The sequence below is a fragment of the Genypterus blacodes genome, unplaced genomic scaffold (genome assembly GCF_046128005.1).
Source record: "Genypterus blacodes isolate CSIRO-AG114 ecotype Tasmania unplaced genomic scaffold, CSIRO-AGI_Gbla_v1 ptg000156l_1, whole genome shotgun sequence".
In the NCBI taxonomy this organism is placed as follows: domain Eukaryota; kingdom Metazoa; phylum Chordata; class Actinopteri; order Ophidiiformes; family Ophidiidae; genus Genypterus; species Genypterus blacodes.
The window spans coordinates 11,153,531-11,172,500 of NW_027466957.1; the positions used below are offsets into that span (position 1 = coordinate 11,153,531).

General features: G+C 51.4%; 1 protein-coding gene across 4 annotated transcripts in view; it reads right to left on the reverse strand.

The window, feature by feature from the left end:
• The window catches only part of rarga (retinoic acid receptor gamma a), a 45,904-nt gene that overhangs the window by 8,784 nt on the left and 18,150 nt on the right, over positions 1-18,970 (reverse strand). Inside the window, exon 1 of one of the 4 annotated variants that reach the window (XM_076166460.1) lies at positions 15,412-15,572. The exons of 2 other annotated variants lie outside the window; for them this stretch is intronic. Coding sequence is in view for 1 of the 2 variants with exons in the window: in XM_076166459.1 (XP_076022574.1) it covers positions 11,695-11,839 (145 nt within the window). In the remaining variant the exon portion in view is untranslated. Of the gene's footprint in view, positions 1-11,694; positions 13,477-15,411; positions 15,573-18,970 lie in introns of those variants that run through there. One more of the 4 variants, XM_076166459.1, reaches the window with a different exon arrangement.

An 18,970-nucleotide genomic window follows, 5' to 3' on the forward strand; every position in this document is an offset into this window, starting at 1 on the left:
ACGAGCTGTGAACCTCTGTGTTTATGCAACAATAACAGCAGCAAATGAGGCCGTGGACGGAGCGCTGACAAGCCCTCAGAAAAGGACAAACCATATGTGGCGTCAAGGAACGACCACTGACTGACGCCGTCGAAACGTAGAGAGAGAGAAAGCGCGCAGAAGAAGAAGAGGAGAGGCTCAGGGAGACCCACGCTGGGCTCTGTCAACACCCTGAACCTGGCTCCTGCCGCAGATCTCGACTCCTGATCCCGCCTCCCTGACCTCCCCCTCATTCAGCCGCGCTCCGTCCGCATACCCCTCACCACTTACCCCGGGGCGCGGCGGTGGGAGGGCCCATTCAGCCGGCCGCCCCTAGCCCCCGTTTTCCCCTCGTCTCCTCCGCTCGGGCTCATCGCTGTTTAGAAAACAAAGCCCTGTGAAATGAGAGGCCCTCCTTATCAGCGCTCTGAGGCCCGGGGCGCCATTTGCATGACAATCCGCCGGCCGAAAGCCTGAGAGCCGATGACGGACGGATGAGATGAGAGGAGCGGGATAGGTGGGTGTGTGTGTGTGGGTGGGTGGCTGCTGTTGTCGGGGGAGGAGAAGAGAGAGAGCGAGTAGAAGAAGTGGTAGTTGAGTTATCAGTGGCCACTGTTCATTTCCTGCTGGGGATCAGTTTACCCCCTAATCCCTTCTTTCAATGCTTTCTGTACACAAGTGGTCCAGCTGCACTGACCGGGGCCTAATCCTCCAGCTCACACACACACACACACACACACTCAGCCACTCTGTAACGTTTACATCCACTCAATACCCAGTGTGGAGTATCAGAGTGTTTGTCTTTACTGTGATTAAAGGCCTCAACACGATTAAGCCGTATACACACACACGGAATCAATAGGATCCCACCTGTGCAGCAGTGTGAGGCGAGGGCAGCACACTCTGATCCAAGACCTCCACACACCCGGGCTAAAAGACCCCCCCAACCGCAGGATCTCAGTTTGTTACGGTCATGAGCGAATACGATTTGTGCCGACTTCAATCGCGATTTAGGTGAATTTACAAGAAAAAGGATTTAATGGCTTCATCGCTGAGTCTTACGCCTACAAACAGCACGCCACAAAGGGTTAAACCCGAGTGCCTCCCTCTTCCTTGGCATGTGCCGCACGTCGGGCCCCCCGACAACCTCATTAGACGTGAAATGCAGCCGCGCACACGCACGACAGGAATAGCAGTTTAGTTGAAGGTGAATTCAACTGGGTCAATTACATTAAATTCTAGGTCACGACAACGGGGCCAGTGGACGTCCCTGTGGGTGCAACGGATACAAAGAGAGGAAGAGAGAGAGAGAGGAAGAGAGGGAGGGAGAGGGAGAGAGAGAGAGAGAGAGAGAGAGAGAGAGAGAGAGCGAGAGAGAGAGAGAGAGAAGGTAGGTTCTTCCCTGAGCTATTTCTACTGTAATGTATGTTAGGTAAAGCGTGACTGTGCGTCTATGTTGTTTGCGTGTGTGTGTGTGTGTGTTCTCAACTTAGCAGCGTGTGATGTCCTGGCAGGGGGAACAAGGGCTCTTTCACAATCATGATGGAATCTTCAGTGGGACTGTGACAAACAAAGCTGCTCTCCAGGTGTGCAGGTCGCATCCTATTGTGTGTGTGTGTGTGTGTGTGCGTGCGTGCGTATATGGAAAATGTGAGCTGCAGAGGTGTGAAAAAGGAGCTTCATTATTCAAATCCTTTCTTTCCCTTTTGTGTCTTGTGTGAGTTTGGTGTGTGTCCGCTGACCTCAGTGGCCTTCTGCACATCTGTGTGTTAACATCCCAGTGTTTGCATGAGTGTAACTCTATCCAGCGTCACTGCCCAGCCTCTGATTTGATTTGGAAATGTAGGACTGTACATAGCAGCACAACAATGCACCAATCAGCTCCACTTTTACCCATTATAGTGTGTATGTGTGTATGTCCAAATGCCTATGGTTGTGTCTATGTGAACCTGCATGCACAGACATGCTGGGCCTCTCCTCTCCACCTCTGCCTCCATTTAGCTGCCTGCAAAAGCTCAGAGCAGCAGTCTTCTCTGTTTGTGTGTGTTACTGTTACGTGTCGAGTGTATGCCTGTGTGAGAGAGAGAGAGAGGGGCGCACGATGGGGCTCGGTGTGTGAATAGACGGTGGGTGGGTTACTGGGCAGAGGAGAGCGGCAGAAGGGGGAGCAGATTGAGGCGAGGCTGGTGGACCTGCTGGCGCGCTGGGTGGGGCCCTGTGAGGAGACTTGGCCTCCTTACCTCATAGCAGAAGCTGTGGGCGCCACAGGGGGGGCCGGCGAGAGACCGCCAGCCCACCGAAAGGGGCCCGCGCGAACGCTCCGATTCACCGACAGAGGAAAAGAGCGAGCCACACCCTGCGAGACGTGCCAGCACTCTCCCTCTTCTTCAGTGTGTCTGTGTGTCTCTACCCACGTCTTCCTGCCATCCCTCTGCGGTCTTCTGCTTCAAGGTCCCACACAGCACGCGCACACACACACACACACACACACACACACACACACTTCCTTCCTCTCTTTAGTGCTACTCTTTCCGGAGGATAGCGGCTGAGGTCACAGCTTTTGCGGCCACTTCTCCTTCCCTCCGCGTCGCTGCTGGAGCGCTCAAGGTCGAGTAACGCGGCGGCTCTCTAGTCACCTGCACGCTCTCAAGTGAACGAGTTACACAAGGGCACACACACACACACAAGCCCTTAGATTGTGAGATTATATAGTGAGGTCAGATGGAGCTAGGGAGCGAGGAATGTGTGTGTGTGTGTGTGTGTGTGTGTGTGGGAGTCTGTGTTGACAGGGGGGATGCTTTCATTAAAGGTGTTGAGTAGTAGCAACGCCTTTCAACAGCTGTCAGAAAGCTCATTACCTGGGCTCCTGAGACACACACACACACACACACACACACACACACACACACACCTATAATGAGGCCGTGCTAAGCTGTCCTTTGAAACGAGGGCCTGTGATAAAACCAGGCTGCTGTCTAGGAGACGGCTCGGCTTTGAGTGGTGAAAACACAGCGAGCCGGACAAGAGGCAGCGAGGAGCTAAGAGCCCCCCAGGAATTTACACCCCTCTGTCAGAACCAGCACAGAGTCATGAAACAGAGAGTGAGAGGGAGGGAGGGAGAGAGAGAGAGAGAAGACAAGAGAGGATCTGAGAATCTCTGGTGTTTCAATATAGCCATCATGTCTTCCAGAGATGAGTGAGAGACGAACGGTGAACTTCTGAGAATGACAGTGTGACATTAGCGCACAAACTGTCAATGTACACACACAGACGCACATACACGCGCACACATACTTCTTTATCATCCCCCTGAGAAAGTGTACAGTCAGAGCGGAGCAGGCGGGTGAGGGGGGGGGCAGCAGGTGGGACAAGGCTGGATCCTTGAGGCCCATTTTGCAAAGTGGAATGACCCTGGCAGTCTGGTGGCGCTCTCCAAACACTCTTTCTTCTTTACAGCACCTCATAAAGGCCTTTTGATATGTTCTTCATGGAGTCAGCCAAGCTAACATTTGGCAGCAAGCACCCCCCCCCCCCCCTTACACACACCCCCATCTTTATTTTCCCTGCACCACACAACTCTTTCAAGAGACAAACAAATAACCTTCATGCGGCCAAACATGTCCACAGAGCTGCCAGAACGTCTACCTTGGGGCGGCCTCGGCGAGCAGGCGACCGGCGGACGTGAAATGCGACACGACCGCAATGAAAGGACCTCGGGGCCGCGGCGTAGGGAGAAGCAGACTGTCAAGTGCAGATCTGCGGAAGAAATGTGCCCCCCTCCTCCCCGCGGTGAGCTCCAGCTGACTCTTCATCTGCCCACCAGAAGACGTGAGAGAGAGGCCGGAGAGTGAACCCCAACCTGGCAACGCAGGCAAAGGCCCGGCCCGTTGGTCACGTCGAGGAAGACAAGAGGACGACTGGCTGCCAGGCGGCGAGGACAGATAGACAGACAGACAGATAGACAGAGGAGGCAGGAGGTCAGACAGAGTCGTCGAGGGAAACCCCTGCGTCTTTGATCCTTCAGGGTTGTTTCTGGTCATCCCAGACTTCCTCTCGCCATCTGTAGCCCCCCCCCCTCCCTCCCCCACCCCCGGCTCTCACCTGTCTGTCTCTGGCAAGGCCGCAAGCGCTCGTTCAATTGCTATTGCTTCCTCCCCACAACAATAGAAACCTACAAAAGTAGAAGTAACAGAGCGGCGGCTGCAGTCTGGCTCGCCCGCTCTGTGAGAGGAAGTGAGGGGAAAGGAGGATAACGTAAACAACAACAGTAGTATTCACACCCGCTCGCCGGGGAAGCGCCGCAGACCAAAGAGAGGCAAACGCAGAGCTCCTATTGGTCGGAACAAGCCAGCAGCCCAACACAGAGCGGTTTATTCCCTCTCGTCTTTCTGGAGGCCTCTGCTCTACACGCTCACATCGCGCCTCATTCATCCAACGCACATCCACATTTTTACAGCCATGGCCGATTCCAGATTTGCACGAGCGGCGACATTCTTCCTCCACAAAACCAAACAGACAGACTGAGACGCCGAGACCGATCTACACTCCCGCCGCCCCGTAACCCGGTTTCTGCCTTGGGAAAGGGAAGAAAAGGAGTGTGGCGGCGTGAGCGGGCACGTGCTAATCGAGCCAGCAAGATGGAAATAAGGAATTATGGGCTCGCTGATCAGATTTTACACTAGCACATCAAGGATCAAAGCGAGCGTGTGCAGCAATATGCTCTTGCAAAATAATCGTTTTGTCGGGTTAATCTCGGTTTCAGTTTGAATGCGTAAATTCATGTAGTGACTAACAGAGCGGACAGAGAGAGACTTCCTGTTGCTGTGGAAGTTTGCGGCTCTTTGATACTTTGATAGTGGCACATGCTGATGATGACTAAAACAATTCCCCTGAACTGGCACGCGCGTGCACACACAGACACACGTCAGATAAAATGGTGAAAGACGCTCTGTGAAACTTCTGCTTTGAGTGGTTTGGTGGAGAAATGATGCAGTGAGGCCTTTCTACTTTTGCTTGGCAACCAACCGCCCACAGGTTGCCCAACTCTCTGACTGGGCGGAGGCCATGACAGGATATTCAGATTGGGGTGATTCACTTCCTGCTCTGTCTGTCGCTCGAGGCTGGAAGTTCCATATGGGGCAACAGAGGTGACAATTCTGACTTACGTTTCATAGATCACATCAGAGAGAGAGAGAGAGAGAGAGAGAGAGAGAGAGAGAGAGAGAGAGAGAGAGAGAGAGAGAGAGAGAGAGAGAGAGAGAGAGAGAGAGAGAGACTTGAATGTGCCACACAAGTGTGTGAGAGTGTGTGATGCCCATTCAACTAGTTCCCATAAGCGCACTGCAGCAGCCTGGACTCATTCTGAATTCTTGAGTGAAAGTATAAATCACTCAAGTAACCTGTCTTCCTTTGCTGGATGGCTTCCTGTCTAACTGTCTGCCCGTCTGTCTGGTTTTCTCTCAGGCTTTCTGGCAGACGTGAGCAGCTCAAACAGCAGAAACAGAGGCTGATAAATCCAGAGCGACTTGACAGGGAGCCTCCAGCCGGGCTTCGTTCAATCGCAGGTCACGCCACCGTACGGGGGAGCGGCTACGAACTGGCGCATTAATCGAATCGAACGATTGAAATCGAATAATTTGGCCACATCCCATTTATCAAATTGCAAGAAGCTCAACTTCTTCATCTATGTAACAGTGTGAGCAGAGGTACAGCAGTGGAAGAGCCTGTGTGTGAAGGGGTAATTACGGTGATCCTGAAGGGGGCGGTGGACGTGTAACCACACACAACATGTGGGTGTGTGAACGCGCTGTGGTGGAGTTTGTTGTTTTTACGTCCGCCACACATCAACTCCCTTCTGTCCCCGCTGACATAACAGCTGGAATTTACACATGAGTGAAGCTGCACTTTGATTATCTGTGCGTCACTTTTAGGGTCATCAAAGTGCATGTGACCTACATATTTCAGCTTGACAAGAATTCGTGTCCAATTCGTGGAGTTTATGCTGCTTAAACAACTGCTCAGGTATGTGCACCTGCTCCTCCTCAGTGGTCACACACACACAGTGAAATGGACATGTACACACACAGTCAAATGAAGTAATAAAAGAACATACAAATGAGCTCATGCATCAGTGCCACAATAGTGGTCATGGCCGTTGCACATGTGCACATTGGCAGAATTTGACTAATGATGAAATGAAAACAACACCCTCCCTCCTCCATCACTCTCCACCCCTGAGCCCGGATAATGGCTGAACTACACCAGCCGCCCAGCACTCCTGCTGCCAAACACTGTCGGCTGCGTAAACACAGCCCATACATACACACACACACACACAGACACAGAGAGGGAGGAGAGAGAGGACAGTCGGGCTGGTCTGGGTTTCCAGTCCGAGCTCGACTGTCTGGGCCCTCAGCTTCTCATAACACTGAGCCCTAGCAACGCTTGAGCCAAGCTGTCAGTCAATAACACCGTGGTAACAGAGCTGCTCCCTTCACACTCAGCTCACACATGGCTCCTAGTCGACATACACACACTCCTATACTCCTATACGTACAGATAGATATAGACACTAACACAGACACACACGCACGCACAGTACATCACATGCTCACCAGGGCCAATAAACACACACACACAAATTCCTAGGTGATCACACTCACACAAACACACACACACACACCGCCTGCCAACAGCCGACGCCTTTGTACAAGGGAAAATGTGCTTGGCAGGCAGGAGAGCTGTTCTCAGTAAACAGCTACAATAGCAGCAGCCAGACGTGGGGTGTTGGGGTGGGCAGCCACAATACGACTTACCAAAGTCTACACACACACACACGGCTGTCCCACTGTCCCACAATGCAATGCAGAGCAGGAGACACTAACGAGGGGGAAACGCTTGAATAACTGGGACGACGGCAACAGACCGTCAGCTGATTTATAAACACAAACGCACGTAATAAAATATAAATAAATCAACGTTCAAACACGTTTTCCTTACGCTGCTCATTTACTAGATAACACTTACCGTATTTTTGGCACCCGGGAGTGGAGTCGGCTCGCAACAGCACATACGCGAGTCTATTTCCAGTTAGCACATTGTAGTAAGTACAGTATGTTACCCATTACTGCTGAGAATACTGCGCTACTTAGATCAGTTCACACACACACACACACACACACATAAACACAACACACTATACGGTATCAGCGCTTAGCATGCCTTTGGGACACAGCGTTGAGTGTTAGTGTGTGGAGAAGAAGAGGAGGGGAAGACACAAACAGACAGCGAGAGGTGGCAGATTCAGATTCACCATGGCGGTTGCGAGCATATGTATGTGTATGTGTGTGTATGTGTGTGTGTTTTATTTACAGCGGTGTGACTGACGCTGCTGAGGGGCTATAAACTGCTGTTAGAGCCGCGGCTGGATTCCAACACGACCCCGCGGAATCCAGCCTGGCACGTTGTCCGTCTCTAGCCTTGACACAGCAGAGTCTGGGCGCCCGGTGCCACACACACACACACACACACACACAAACGCCACATACATCAACATACATTATAGGAATTCACATGCTGACTCCACACACGCAGGACTTGGTAGTTTTGCCCTCCGAAGCAAAAGCGCTCATTAAAAGGGGCTTATGTACAAACTTTAAGCTGCGAGCCCTGAATCTGTTTATTTATAGATGAGGCGGCCTATTAATGGAGTCAGATATTAGTGTGTGTGTGTGTGTGGCTGATGGCTGACACTGCAACACAAGCAGGGACCATCAGCCCAGAGTGCTACAACATAAATAAGATACAGTTTGGTAAATAGAATAAGGTTCCATGAGGTTCAGCTCCTTTCGCTCTAATTGTCTGTAAAGTGATGCGCCTGCGATTTAACAGAAAGTTACTAATACACACTTCCTTCGGCAACGATGAATATATTTGCATCTGACTAAACTTTCGACTTCATGTGGATATTAGTGGCATGTGAGGACTTTTCCCACGTCCTCCATGGATCGCGTTAGGGTAAAATCACGGCATTTTGTCATATTAAAAGCCCGGATTATCACTTTAAATAGCCTTAACGGGGAGCAGCGGAGTGACTGACCTTTCAAAATAAAACACCTTCTCGCTTACACACACACACACACACACACACACACACACACACACACACACACACACACACACACACACACACACACACACACACACACACACTGTCATATCAATTACAACGCAGTGACCTTGGATCAGCTGACTACTTAAGCCTCCCGACTTCAAAACAGTGATTTGACTTTTATCTGGAGAGGATCAACACAGTTTATGTATGGATAACAGCAGTGACAAGCTCTCATTAAAGCTGCAGCCTCACCATAAGTCTCCCCCTCCCCTACACACACACACACACACACACACACACACACACACACACACACACACACACACCACCCCCTCCAGCTAACCAAGATACCACTATCTATTTGCAGTCCTGCCCCCTCAGGCATTCTAATCTTTTAATTGAATCTTTTGTAATTATAATGAAATAACTGCAGTCTTCCATCAGGGAGAGAATGATCGGGGCCGAAATGTGCCAGCGGTCACAGGGAGCCCTTCTTCCTGCTGCCACTGTCGCCCAGATATAGGCGGCCCCCCCATTTCAATTAGCTCCTCGATTCACATTTGAACAGCACATTAAGGGAAAACAAAGAAGCGTGTGTTCCCGTGCATGTGTGGCTTTGTGATCGCACACACACACACACACACACACACACACACACACACACACACTGGTGATGAATTGCTCCGGCGATCTGTTACTGCCATGTCACTCGCGTGTATCGCCAGGACGGTTTGAGACTTCATATCCAAAGAGTGTTTCAGGAGGGGGGAAAAAAAGAAACGGGCCGACGAGCCAGCGAGCGAGCGAGTGAGCGAGCCAACGCTTTGGTGAGAAAATCAACGTTTCCCCTTCTTGTGACCCTGGAGGACTGCTAAGCGTAATTGCCTCATTCTTCTAAGCAAATGAACATTGACAGAGAGGGGATCGGCTCGCTTAAATGGCTTCCCTGGCAGTTGACTAATTCAGTTCTCATTGACGTATGACTAAATCAGTGTCCATTATCCTTACACACAGGCCCGCTCAGATGTGGTACCAGCGTGGTGGCATAAGGCACTTAGGAGCATTACGCGTTCCCCCTGCGCCCGGGCTGAAAGGCTCTCTCTCTTTACAGCCGGCTGACGAGGACCCCGCCACACATGGTGTAGATCTGACATTGGCCAGGCTGTAGCCTCTGACTAACCTCTGACATTGAGGTCTCCCACTGCTGGACAAAAAAAACAGGAAAACTGACCACACACTTTTAAGCCCCTCCCCCCCTCCGCCCCCTTGATTGTCCCTGACTGTGACACTTATCACCGCGGTAGATTTACAGCCCAGACAATGGGGTTATGCTCATTTTGTGGGAGATTTGTGGAACACCTTTCCCGTTTCTCAAACACAACTCGCTTGTCCTACTTCTTTTTTTTTCTGTTGGCTATTTCCTCCCCGGCTGCCTGACTTTTTTGACCGCGACGACATTTCATTGTGTGTTTGCCGCTGCCAGGTGACTCTCTTTAACGACCCCCGGGGTTATTTTGGTCTGCGGGGGCGAGCGGCTGGGTGTTGAGTGTGACATTGGGAGCCAGACAGGTCCCTCTGTTCTGTTCTGCAGCTGGGCCGGCCTAATGAGATATCAGGCTCAAACATCAATTCATCAGCCTCATTGATGAGGACAATGAGGGGCAACTGGTTCGGCAGAGAGAGGCATTATGGCTCCTCGTGTGGGATAGGGCGGCCTTGTTTACAAAGGTTATTGGGCACAGAGGGCTGAAACAGTACACCGCAGCAGCCATCGCTCTGCTCTGCTCTGCTCTGCTACTCTCAGCTCAGCCCTGCTCCCTTTGCCTCGGGGCAGCTTCTCTTTGATTTTCTGGAACAAAGAACAAACAAAAAAGAAAAAGTACCTCCAGAACCTGAAAGATGGATTTCCAAAGAGCGCCTACGTGCGTGAACGGCTCAGAAAGGAGCCGACCTATGGGCTCCCTGATTGATTAAATAAACAAATCTCTCCTTGTTATGGTGCGGGCTCCTCTAGCTGAGGCAGAGCAGGCTGGGCTGGCTGGAGTCCCCCCCTGGCCTCGGCCTCCACTGACAGGGCATCTGTCTTCATTAAAGCTCAGCCAGTGTGCATGACAGCCACTGAAACGCTGGTGTCTTCACGATTAATGAAGACAGATGACTCCCTCCCCGAGAGGCAGTAAAAAGGGAACAAAAAGCAGGAGGACGAACAAACAGAAAAATAAGACGACATCACAATTGTCAGCAAAGTCGGAAACGCAGCAAAAGGCAAGAATGTGTGTTGTTTACATCGCCTGCTCCGTATCTCCTCACTTTCCCTGATTGTTTCTCCCACTGTCATATCTGGCTTTGCTCCGTCTACACATCACATTCAAACACACACACACACACACACACACCCCCATCCACTCCTTTCCCACTCTCACACGCTCTCCCTCACAGCAGTCGTGGCCCCCTGTTAGTGTATGGAAATGGACCCCAGTTTTGTGTGACCAGAGACAGGCCTGTTGTTAAAGAGCCTGAGCCCTTGAATGTGTGTGTGTGTGTGTATGTGTGTGTGAAGTCCGGGGCGGAAGGAGAGAGAGAGGAAAAATGAGACGCTGACAGAGAGAAAGAGAGAGAGAAAGGGAGAGAGGGAGAGAGAGAGAGAGAGAGAGAGCGAGAGCTGGACAGAATATCTGCTCGGCTATGCATTCCACGTACAGTATCTTAATATATTCATCCTTTAATACATTAAATAATTCATTTGCTTATTAATTCATGGCTGTTTGGCTCGTGAGGAATATCATTACCCGTCCACTATCCAGAAGCGTAAACAAACCTCCACCCTGAGAGCTGCTGGAGGCGACGCTCAACTTTCTAACATCTGTAAGAGTGAATCTCACACGACAATCAGGCCTCAGAGCCAGAAACTTCTGGAGTTAAGCCCAAACTATCAATGTCACACTCAGGTTGAAATGGAAAATACACTGAAGTGTGTATCCAGAGTGTCAGGGCTGACTCACCCACTCGCCCACTGTCTCACTCACTCACACACTCACTCACTCTCATAGTTTTGTTTGGAGTACACAGCACCTGGCAAGGTCAAACCTCAGGTGGCTCACATAGTCACTGAAACCTGACTCCATGGGCTCACACTCAAACCTCAGACATGGGACACACACACAGGAAAGGGCACACACAAGTACACACACTCTCTCACACACACACACACACACACACACACACACAGTTCAATTCATATCATAGCAGAGTTTCTTTCAGATGACTGAGCAGATCAAATTGGCTGTGAGGGGTGGAAAGAGGAGGAGAGGAGAGAAGGACAGAAGAGAGGAGGGGAGAGGAGAGGAGAGAGGAGAGGAGACTCTCTGTCCCAGTGTTTTCCTGTGCTGCTCTGTAGCCCCTGACAGCAGCCCCCTGGCCGAGCCCTGAGGGGTAAACAAGCCAGCGCTGAGCTAAAGAGAGAGAGGGAGGAGGGAGTGAGAGAGGGAGAGAGAGAGAGAGAGAGAGAGAGAGAGAGAGACTTGAATGTGTCACACGAGCAGTGCAAACAGGATGCCACTTACACTGAACACTGGCACTGCCTGTCCAAGCGAAGGGGTCCAGTCCCGCAAAGAAGGGGCTGGCTTTCCGCAGCATGCAGGCACCGCGGCTGGTGACATCATAGAGCTGACGGGGGCCCATTCCCAGAGCCTCCATGCAGTCGAACATGGCACACTGTCTGTGTACCCCCTCGCCCTCGGCGCGAAAAAACAACAACAACAGAGGTCGCCTCAGCTTCGCCTGTGTCGGCTCCTCACGTCACTCAGCAAAAGTGACAACAACACGCAGCAGCAACAGCCAGAGATCTGCTGCCTGCTGCTGTCCTCCTTCTCTCGCCCTTGCTCTCCCTCTCCCTCTCTCTCTTTCCTGTCGATGCCGGAGTTTCCCTCTCTCCCTCTCAGCTGGAATGTAGAGCTGGTTCCTGCCTGGCGTTGCTGTTGCTGAGCGTGACTCTCTCTCTCTCTCTCTCTCTCTCTCTCCTTCTCCTCTCTCTCTGTCTCTCTCTCTCTCTCTCTCTCTCTCTCTCTCTCTCTCTCTCTCTCTCTCTCCTCCTGCCCTTGGGTGAGCTGCTCCCTGTCTGCTGTAACAGACCTAAATAACAGCCTCTCACAGCTCTCACCGAGCCCCAGACACGGCGGAGCAAACCAACTGCCTTAGCTTGACGCTCTGAGAGGGGGTGGAGAGTGAGCGAGAGTGAGAGAGAGAATGCCAGAGAGCGAGAGAGGGACCCAGAGGGGAGGGGGAGGGAAAAGAGGGGAGGGGACGGGAGGGGAGGGGGCCGGCCAGTGGAGGCTTCACCAGAGGAAGAAGAAGTGGAGGACAAAACTTTATTCCCATTCTTCTTCTCTGGCCGGTTTGTGTCGGCGCTGCCTTATTTTGTGAGTGTTTCATATTTCCGTCCCGCATGCAAACAAACAAACGCTGCTCTCTCTCTCTCTGGCCCCTCCTGTCCCACTCAGATCTGCTCCCAGTCTGTCCTCCACTCCCCCCCCCGCACCAATTCCCCTGCAGCAAATATGAGTCCCCTCCCCTCCTCCTCCTCTGAGCCCCCGTCTCTAATCATAACCATATTAAAGTCCAGCCACTGCCTGTGTGTGTGTGTGTGTGTGTGTGTGTGTGAGAGAGAAGGAACATTGTGCTGTGGTTGAACCCAGAAACCAGATGCCAGGGTAAATCCCTCCCTTTTCCCCCCCTCGTCTGTTTTCAGGGAACGGAAGAAGACGGGCAGCTCTCCTTTGCAGTCTGGCCCCTCTGGAAGTGTTTTAGCAGTGATGAATGAGTGCCGCTCCGCTCAATCCCCGCAGCGCATTTACACAGACAAATACCCCTAATATACAAACACACCATGTGCTGGACACACTCCTCGCAGGTTCACTTGACCCTCCTTCTTGATTTATCTCCCTGGGCCGGAGGGATACGCATGCAGATGTGGCGGGACGCGGCGTTTGACCCCCGCGCGCGCGTTTGTAACCTCCCATAATTCCGCCTTAACGCGAGCTGCTCTGGGTATTTGCTGAAACAATTCAATCTGAAGCCTCGTCGCTCGCGGTAAATCAGGGTGAATCAATAGGCGGTCTGGGGGTCAATAAAAGGAGTCTGTCGCCGGCCCTAACTGTTGCTCGGCAGACGTATGGACCCTGGCTGAGCTAAAGCAAACAGAGCCACACAATGGGAGACGGATGATAATAGAACAGCTAGAGTCTGCGCGCCGCACATTCATCTCCCCCTGTCAGAACTGCACAAGTGGTACGGCCCAGCAGGCAAAAAAGACACCATTTCCTGTCAATCTGTGCTGCTGGCTTGGCTCTCCATAAACACACACACACACACAGTGCCTACCCTCCTCCCTCCCTCCCTGCCTCCTTCTTCCTCCTTCCTCCTCCTCCTCCTCTGTCTAACACTTCTTCTCTCTTTCCTGTCTCGTGAAAGAAACCACGCTTTCGCATGTCAGCGGCCTGTTTCGAATGATTCCGATTAAAAATGTTTATTGACCTAAAAAGCCTTCTCTTCCTCTTGCCGGAGACCTCGTGTTTGTTTTCTCGAGCTGGCACACACGCGCGCAACCAGATGAGCGCTCCTATGACACACACACACACTGATGAACAGCTCCTCTGTTGTTGTAACATTAAACAACATCAGCAGTTGTGTGTGTCTTCGCGTAGTTGCCATATCATAAAAAAGGGCGCTTTCTGACAGGAACTTCAGACAACAAAACCCTTCTCTCTTCTTCTCCTTCTCCTCCCTCCACCCATATATACAATAAATCATAAAAAGGCTCTCATTTGAGGAGCATTGCAGATTGAATCATCACTGCTCTGAGTCACAGTTTTATGATCCACTCACATTCTTCTCACACTCGTCTTTCTTCTCCTTCCTGTCTTCTTTTTTTCCTCTCCTCCCCTTCCCCGTTAGTTCTCGTGCAGCATCCTGGAAGCGAGGACGGGCCTAATCCCCCCAGCGCTCCAGTGTTCTATGTAACATCGCCGCCGTGTGTCTTGCCAGAGGCCTTTCTCAGCCCGACACACTCCACCTATGCGATCCTCCGCTCACACTCGGACCTCTTTTTGTTTTTCTGTAATACTCTTGGCGAGCGTTCTCTCATTTTTCCGCGCCGGCTTCCACTTTTGTTCGCACCGCCGTGTGTTTCCAGCTCATAACTCAGACCACTAACGCCCCCCTCCCTCCTCCCTCCCTCCCTCCCTCTCTCCCAGTGTGGCTGGAGGCTTCCAAAGCGCTTACAGAAGTTTAGTGAAGTTTGAGTTCAGACATCTAATCTACACATACGCCATACTGCTGCTGACCCACGCCCCCCTCCCCCTCCCCTCCCTCCTCCCCTTCCTTCCCCAAGCCAGAGAGGTTGAACTCTAGAAGAAACCCCCACTGGGCCACTAACTTTCCCCCCAAACTTATCCTGCCCTCCCTCTCTCTCTGGCTCACAAGTCTCTCCATCGCTCTCCTTAATTCTCTCTCTCTCTCTTTCTCTCCTCTGTTCCTGCAAATACTCTCTCTCTCTCCATTTCATCAAGTTCCCCCTGGCCATTTCTTTCTTTTCATTCTTTCTATTTTCCCTCTTCTCCCCTTGACTGGATGATTTGTTTTAGTTGACAAAGTCCTCTGCTTTTGTTTCTGGTTTTGGGAATGATTCATGCTCGCTGGTCGCCAGCTCCGTGGTCATAACGCGCCATCGTCGTTTTCAATCACGTTTAATTGCGCCGATGATGCCAGCATCTGACACGACGAGAAATATTTACCTTTGCTGATGACTTTCCTTACCAACACAACGCAGACACAAACCCATGAAAATCAGCTTTCCACTCGTCTGTCACCCCGACGCCGATTACAGATAAGACATATACACGTCGTTGCTACTTCCTGTCACTTCTTCTCTCTACACTCATTCAGGTTACGGTCGGCCAGTCAACAACACGGTGGTGTGTGAGGCAATAAAGACAGCCTGTGCTTAAATCCCTACGTACTATGTGCTAAACTCGGCATGGTGATTCTGAAAGGAATGTGGAGCTTTTCCACCGCTGATGCGAGCATGTGTGCAGTGTGTGGACGTGCTGAAACAGATTGGCGGCGATGATAGAGACACTAAACACCAGGCCGGAGCCCCCCCCGCACCCCCCCGCCAGGCAGATTCAGGTTACTCACACACACACACATACGCATAGACACACACATACAGTGACAGATCCAGAACAGGTTAATTTTTGCAAACGACTGAACCAAACTCAAACCTTACGGACCGAAACCGCGTTGAAGCTCATTAGACTGAGACGTAAACGGGAGCGTGACTGTAGGCGTGTTGTCGTGTTTGTGGGAGGAAACGGAGCACGATCCAAGCGTTCTTTTTCATCACAATCCATCAACTGGTCCAGCAGGCGCAGGTTTTACACGTGTTCTGCTCTGACAGGACATGTAATCTTATCCACTCATCTATCTCACCGTATAGCTCACTGGGAGATACCTGGTGAGAGCAAAGAGAGAAAGTGAGCACTCACTCACTCACTCTCTCTCTATCATTCTCACTCCCTCACCCACTCACTCTCTTGCGATTTCTCTCACTCCCTCACCCACTCACTCTATCTCTGTCAATCCCTTACTCAGTAACTCTCTCTCTCTCTCTCTCTCTCTCTCTCACTCACTCACTGTGGCTATGTTGGCCTCGCCGTTCACATGCTGGTCCCACTGAGGGCCTAACAGAGCTACTTTTCAGGCCTCTATCAGCCTTGGCCATCTTTCAGCAAAGTCTTTCTCCCTCGCTGTCTGTTCCTCTCCCTCTATCTTGCGGCGTCATGACATTTGACAACCCGTGTTTTGTGGGAAAAAAAATGAAAAGAGGAGATGAGAAAGATCTCTCAGTTCTATGGCCAAAGATTTCAAACCCCCCATCTTGTTCCCACCGGCCTGCCCTGTGCCTCTGTGCCCTCCCACGCCCGTCCCTTCTTCCTCGCCATTGCGCGCTCATCGTCCTGCACGGGCCCATCTGAACACAGACCCCTCCCATTTTTTATTAGTAGCCTCTTTATCTTCATCTGTCATCATGTCAGAGCTCCAGCACACTCTGCGGCCTCTCCCTTTGCAATGATTCAACCTTTTCTAATTTTTCCATGAACACACTCACACACACACACACACACACACACACACACGCAGGCATGCAAGCGCGAACTCGCACTAATAACCGGCTGTGCGCAAACACACGCACGCACATTTTCAGCAAAGTTTCCAGCACTTAGGGCGATTGGCTCCAACTTGCAGAACAGGATAACAAGAGGAAATCCAAGAGAAAGAGAGAATAGGGCAGAAGGGATGAGAACAAGGGAACAAGGGAGCGTGTAAGCCTGCAGGGTTTAGGTGGACATCAGCGGAGGAACAGGAAAAATATATTCCGCTCACCACCAGCTTCACAAAGTGCTCTAGCTGGGAGTTGAAGCAGTTTGGGGAAAAAAGAGATGGGCCGTCATCTGTTGAATCCAGGCCAGCGGTGGTTGCAAACAAGGGGGGGAAAAAAGCATCACGAGGAGGGGGAATTGATCTCACAAGAAGCAGCGGGGCGCCTCAGAGAGCTGTCACCGTGACGATGCCGCTCGCCCGCAGAGAAGAAAGCCGGGACTGTCGGATGTTTATTAAAGGCTGAGGAGGCTCGGCTCTCACTGATAGATGCGGCTGCAGCCAAACATGCACCACACACACACACACACACACACACGCGCGCACACACACACACACACACACACACACACACACACACACACACACACACACACACACACACACACACACACACACACACACACACACACACACACACACACACACACAGAAGAGGGCCCAGTCCAATCCAAGCATCACTAATGAGCTATGAAGGTTACAAGTCAAAGCTGCAGAGATGCCAGGATGTGAAGTTTGCATAGCTAGCGCACTCTTACCAATCCTTCAAATGATCCGGAATTGCTTTTGTTTACGTTTTGTTTCTTACGTGACTGATTCCGTTGTTGAAATGCATCAGGCTTCGCCTCTCGCTCTTCCGGCTATGAATGTGTTGCTCCCAGGTGACAAATGACACCCGAGCCTCATTCGCCGCCAAACTACGAGTCCTCTGATTACGTTTCATTCTTCTCCGAGATCATTGTGATCTGTACGGCGCTGTCAACATCTGTAATGAATCCCATTATGGAGCGTGACTCGCTCGTGCCGCCAGCCAGACCCTTAACCGCTTCTACTCATCTCTTGTATAATACTCTCATTCCTGAAGCTGTGCTGAAAAGTCTTGCAGATCCTCATTTGTCATTTCTTATTCGGGGAGGGGGCAAAGGTCACCGCTTGTGCCTCTCCAATAAATCTGAGGCGGATCAGTAAATGCCACAGCCTGATTGACAGAGGTTGCAGATGGATGAGGGTTCAACTCTCGTAAACAAAACAAGAAAAGGCCAACGCTCAGGTCTCTCCCCGGGCCTTTTTTTGTAGTTTTTCAGGAGGTAACATCAGTTTTGGTTAAAGAGCAAGAAGAAGAAGAGGAGGAGGAGGAGTAGGGGTGGGGGGGGGGCGGGGCGGAGATGGGCGATTCAACTTCCTGTATCTGTTGGAAAGTTTGAATCTGGGAGGAAATGATGGCGAAGAAGTGCGTTGTTTTCATGCGTAGATCACTTTCTCTTTCCTCTTCCTCCATTCTCTCAATTATCAACCCACACACATACACACACACACACACACACACGCACGCACACCCGCACGCACGCACGCACGCACGCACGCACGCACGCACGCACGCACGCACGCACGCACGCACGCACGCACGCACGCACGAACACACACACACACACTCAGGGATATACAGTCCGCCTACACATCACATGCATCCAGACAAATCCAAACGTACACTGTAAAGCGCGTCATGCCCTCCTCTGCCCGGGCGGGGCTAAAACCCTGCACTTGAGCTTTAATGAAAATAAATAAACGGGCACAATGTGGTGTTTGTGTTCTGCTTCCCCTCCGGTGGAAAAGGCTTCACTCTGCTCGCCGACATCTTCCCCCGCTGTCCCCGCTCCTCCATTTAACATTTCACTTTCACATTCCCTCTCATGCCACATTTCCCACCAAAATGGCTGCTTTTCGCAACTCCCCAAGCTCCCCTAAGCCAACATGACCTCCTTATGAGTGCGTGTGTGAGTGTGTGTTCAAGAATGCAATGGGTGTTTTTAATTATGTCACTCTGCATGATTCTCTTTTCACTGCTGGAACGTATTCACAGCCTGTCTAACTTACTGATTTGTGTATGTGGAAATCCTGTCCAACACACTCTTTACATACACACCACAACAGTGCGCCTTGTCTCCACAGGGGGCAGCGCTGAGCTTTCGCACAAGTTTGAACACGCCGGTCAATCCTCTCTATTATTACACTGCTTGTCACTTCATGGCACTCTGATGCAGCTCAGACTCTCTTTGCTGATCGTCTCTCTCTGTTTCCATCTGAAGCTCCACATGCCGGCCTGAGCAGAGAGTCAGAGCCCTGAGACGGACTCCAGCTCTGGGTCCGAGCTGTGTGGACTGAAGGAAATGACCTACTAGCTTCTCAAAACATCCCTGTGGCTGGCACTGAGGGGCCAGAGCTCCGGCCCTGATTGGTGAAAGCTTAGAGAGGTGTTTCAGGGCTCAGTGGTGATGTTATCACATAGTAAGTGGCCTTAATGGGCTTCCAACTGTTTGTTTGAAGGGCTCCCACAATGACAGGGATCAACTGATAACAGCCTCCTACATGCGGCACAGAGAGCCGTCAGCCTCTCTCATGGAT